Source organism: Aphanomyces astaci, assembly GCF_000520075.1.
Source record: "Aphanomyces astaci strain APO3 unplaced genomic scaffold supercont1.23, whole genome shotgun sequence".
Taxonomy (NCBI): Eukaryota; Oomycota; class Saprolegniomycetes; order Saprolegniales; family Verrucalvaceae; genus Aphanomyces; species Aphanomyces astaci.
The window spans coordinates 164779-169812 of record NW_009798286.1 but is presented as its reverse complement, the minus strand read 5'-3'; the positions used below and the strand labels follow the sequence as shown (position 1 = coordinate 169812).

The 5034-nt window shown below is 50.3% G+C and overlaps 1 protein-coding gene across 1 annotated transcript; it reads left to right on the top strand.

The window, feature by feature from the left end:
* Positions 1 to 1649: 1649 nt before the first annotated feature.
* Positions 1650 to 3523, top strand: H257_09450 (hypothetical protein). Its single transcript, XM_009835666.1, has one exon. It carries the CDS (start codon positions 1787 to 1789, stop codon positions 3377 to 3379), a length of 1593 nt encoding a protein of 530 aa, XP_009833968.1. The 5' UTR covers positions 1650 to 1786; the 3' UTR covers positions 3380 to 3523.
* The last annotated feature ends 1511 nt before the right edge of the window (positions 3524 to 5034 follow it).

Below are 5034 nucleotides of genomic sequence, written 5' to 3'. Positions count from 1 at the left end.
AAACTACATTTGGAGGAATTGGTTGGCTGTTTCAGATAGACCATAATTTGTACATATGTCCTGAAATTTGGTCGATTACGTTACTACTTCGAGTACTTCTTACGCTTGATTGCTCTTTTCAATCCACAAGTAAATGCAGGTAAATTATTCCCCGAGAAGGGAAGCGTTCTTCGCGCGCACACTCACCGCACACAACAACTCGCCTCCATTGACAATCCGTGGTTCCTGTCGTACTGCTTACTTCCGCTTGTTTGCACTTTTGAGGCTCGGAGTGTCATTTACTAACACTGTAGGTAATACCAATTGGAAAATTAATTTTGAACCGAATGCCAAACAAAGTCCAATATGCACCGACTAATTCCCTGAGAGCAACAGTTGCACTGTTGGTCACATTATCATTTCACTTATTTTATTCATTAGAACCTCGGGTTACCGTAAGTGCATTAGTGATAGCTAACCACTGAAATGCACTTATTAATAGTGGCAACACTGGTATGCAATTTACCCACGGAGTGGCAACACAAGTACCCGATAATCCGGGGACTCCGCGGTGTACAATTTCCTCATTAAAACAGTGCCACTCTTGTTATGACCCGAAATACTCTTTCAATGAGGTTTATGTGGAACTTTGTATGCTCAGACCACCTCACCTCCTACTAGTGGTTAAGTGCATCACAGTGGTTAGTGATAGCTAGCCATTAAAACCGTTCCACTGTTGTTTTGACCCGAAATACTGTTTCACCGCCGTGACAGCTATCAATGAGGGAATTAATACATCCGGATACACCTTTTCTCCAGTAGCCCTGTAACCTGGGACTCTGTCCTACCCCCGGTGAGTATATACGATGCTAAATCTCCGTGCATCTCAGTGGTTAGCGATAGCTAACCACTAGCGATGCAGTTAACCCCTGGTAAGAAGTGAGGTGGTCTGAGTATACAAAGTTCCATATAAATGTCATTGAAACAGTATTTCGGGTCAAAACAACAGTGGAACTGTTTTACATAATGAGGGAATTGTATGGGGTTGCCTGTGAAGCGAAATGATTATGTAGGCAAGAGTGGAACTGTAGATATGACGGAATTCTTCCATTTGTTAACTGTAAACCAGACGACATGCACAATTCAACATCTCTTCCACCCATCTGATAACAGTATAGGAACCACGTGCAGTGAATTTGGTATGGTCTCCTCCCTACGCAGGTCCCTCGGTAGCAATCCGCAGAGATTTCGGCTTCCCTATCACTGCCATTTCAAATTACAACGTGTGAAAAAAAAAACCCTTGCCAGCGTGTAATTACCGTACAAATGCATGTATACTCCCATAACTCGCGGTGCTTGACACTTTGTGAAGGGGTTACACTGTACTTACCCATGCTTCGGCCAATCAAATAATTGCATAGGGTGCACGTTACCAACTCATTGACTGGACGACGAGGCTACAAAAGCATACAAATTTACAGTCAACCGTTAGTAGATCCATCGTCACGACTGGCACATTATTCAAAACGGGCATCATCATATGATGCATGACGTCGTCGTGGAACGAGTATTACATACAAATAAAATGATAAAACTAGTACTGTAAGGTTTACGACGAATCATTCAGGTAGAATTGAGGTACATGATATCATGTTCGATCTGGTGTCGAGGTCGTCGTTGCCAGCTGGGAGTAATGCGCACAGATACTGCATAGTGCCAGCCGGCAACCAGAGAAATGGCGAAGCTAATGCTGCGGCGATGCTGAAGGGTGAGTATTTGGCAACGTGCTTTCATCGTCACAACAGACATGCAAGCCTTCGCTGCGCCCACGACGCCTTCGGGACCTGTCGTATCCAAGTGGACCTTCTCTCCCCTCAAGAAGAAGATTGCCAGTGGGGTCGCCGCCGTCGCGGTCCTTGGCACGACAGCCGCCGTGATCGGATCGCAGTCGAACGGCCCGTTAGACTCGCACGTGGCGTCCACTGGCGCCGGGGCGTGCTCCGGTGTCGCATACGATTCGTATCAGGCTGGCAGCGCCGACCAGCATTTTGCTGTGATCAAGTCCAAGTTTTCCAACGTCCGAACGTACCAAACTTTGGTGGAAGGCACGAGTCGCGGCTCCGTAAACCTCATTGACGCCGGCGCCAAGGCAGGTCTTGGCATGGCGTGCGGGCTGTGGAATCGCATGGGAGACGAATTTTTCAAACGGGATCTCGAGGCTCTTGTCGACGGCATCAAGCGAAACCCGGGAACTTGTCAACAAGTATACGTGGGAAACGAAGACTTGGTTTCCGGCTTCTCCAAGGCGACTCTCATATCGCGCATTTGGGCCACCAAGTCGGCGCTCAAAGCCGCGGGCCTCAACGTGCCTGTCGGGACCGTCGAGACGGACGCCACGATGAAGAGCTCGTCCAACGAAGACCTGGCCGCCGCCTGCGACGTGATCGGCATCAACGTGTACCCGTACTCGACTGATGCCAACATCGACCAATTGAACACCCGATTCAACGAGGTCGCGTCCAAGTACCCCGGTCGCGTGCACCTGACCGAAACTGGGTGGCCGTCGGAGGGCAACTACAAAGCCACGTTTGACAAAGCGAAAAAGTACTTTTTGGACTACCAGGAGTGGAAGAAATCCAATGGGGGCGAGTGCCCATACTACTTTCAGTTTCACGACGTGAGTGTCAAGCACGGCGATGAGTGCCATTTTGGGCTGTCGGCAGACGGCGCCACGTGGAAGTTTGACGTGGCCCCGGCGCCGGCCACCCCCGCGCCAACCACCGCCGCCCCCAGCACCCCCGCACCCACCACTGCTGCCCCGACCACTGAAGCCCCGACCACCGCCCCCCCCACGACCGCGCCCCCTACCACCGCACCCCCCACCACACCCGTCGTCACCACGACCCCTCCTCCCCCCGAACCCACCACCACGATCGATGTGTACAACTCGACCAACGTCACCACGGTGGAGCATTTGCTCAACACCACCATCAACAGCACGGCGTCTGTCATTTATTCGGTGGACGCAGAAGCGACAGGCGAGCTGCCCACGGACGAGTCAGAATCTTTGTCAAGCTTGCCCTCGAGTGTGAACGGAGCGGTGGCGTCCCCTGCTGCGGGGGCCAAAGCCCCCGCGAGTGGCAACGCTGACAAGGACACCCTTGTCAGCACTTCGTCCGGAGATACGTCCGACAACACGGGCTCCATCGTCGGTGGGATCCTTGGAGGTGCCGTCGGGGTCGCCGCCGTCGCCGCCGTCATCATGTTTGCGATCCGCAATAGACGCAACATGTCAGAAGAAAAAGAACGCGACTTTGACCAAGGCGACTTTTTTGTCGACAGCAACCGAGGCAGCCAGCTCACCAACTGGCAGCGTGAAGGCAGCGTTGCCGTGCTATAAACCACATGACAACATTTCCGAGGTGGTGTGCCGCGAGTGTAGAAAAATTTGTTTGATTGGTTAAATATAAAGTTGCATTGGTAGATTCAGTAATGGCCTTCGTTGACTTTAGGTTGGAAATCGTAATGCAAGTTCATTATTTTATCCAATCAATGACGTTATGGTTTTGATTGGACATTAATACACTGAGGCTGACATACTTGTGCATCGTATCACTCACCTGCCCAAAAGGGTATCGTGTTATGCGATGGACGAGTTGGTGGTGGTATACAGGATTATTAACTTGGCTGAAAACCCCACTTTGCATCACTTGTGTACGTAATCACTACAAATAAACACGTAGCATGAGGAGATGAGTGAATTGGTTGTTCCTCTTAGCATCAGCCATCCTCCCAAGCTTCCTTGCAATCAACAATCACTGCCACACTTGGTAATCCGTTTTCAAACAACTTAGAAGTGTATTTGATGGAGTGGTGGTGAGATGCGCAGTGCCGGTGGTCAAAAGCGCTGCGCATATCATCACCATGCCACCAAGTACCCTTCTAGTGAACAAAGTAGTGTGAAAAATTGGTGGCCGTTGGTGGTCGATTTAGAGGAAACACAGAGTCGATATGACATGGCTAGTCGTGATGATGTACTGCATGTACTGTACAATGGAGTGATGGGGTGGTCACATGTGCAGCAATCGTAGTCACTGGGGTAACGTTAGCAGGGTTTTTGGGCATTATTCTGGAGCGTAGGGGTGGGGTGGTAGTGGTAATCACTCTGACTGCTAGTCAGTACCACCACCACCCCACCACCCACGCTCCAGAATAACGATAGTCAAAGTGATGGTAGTGGTCTTTGCCGGGGAACGGTAGTTGTGACTGCTGGGGCTCCAGAGGCCGTGACTGGGGTTCATTATTGTACTATGTCTACTCCTGATCTCGACAGTGGAGCTGGTGGTGATTGCAAGGTAGCTGTTGCCGTACCATGCTACGAGAGTAGAGTTGAGGTAACAGGAGTTGGTTATGCAGGATGGGTGGGTGTGGGTTGTATGCGTTATTTGGCGAGCATATGCCGTGGCCGCTCGAGCGGCGGTGGTGGTCGTGTAGCCAGGTTCCGGGGTCGTCCGGTACTACTGTACGTCCTCCTAAGCTTACGAATCGTACGCTTAGGAGGATGAATCGAGTGCGCAGGCTCCACCGTAGTGGTGACATGATAGTCACGGAGAGCCGAAGCGCAAGCGCCAGGTAAGCTCAGCACGATGGCGTACTAGTAGTACGTCATCAAGCAAGTGTCGTCTTGGACGCTTGAAGGTCACACGCGATGCATAAAAATACCTATTTTCTAGAGATGTGATCGATCGCCGACGCTCGATTCTGTAGGTGCTTTTAAATAGGATTATTAGTTTTAAGAAAATTTCTACAATATGAACAAGAGGTCTACTAGTAGTTGTTAACAATAGCGCCCGAAAAAGATCTGGTCTCAGTGGGACTCGAACCCGGGGCATAGCCATTGCAGAATGCACGTTTTGTGTCTTGAGCTACAGGTTTCTTTAGAACTTCGAACAAAAATGGAATTTCGCGGTGGTGTCATCACCAGGGAGAACGATCGTCCCTATAGCGTGTCAAAGACATGACTACATCAACTGATGCAAATACCTAGCCCCAAAA

Excerpts from the sequence above, each read along its gene's own strand:
- H257_09450 (XM_009835666.1), top strand. The coding sequence starts at position 1,787 with ATGCAAGCCTTCGCTGCGCCCACGACGCCTTCGGGACCTGTCGTATCC.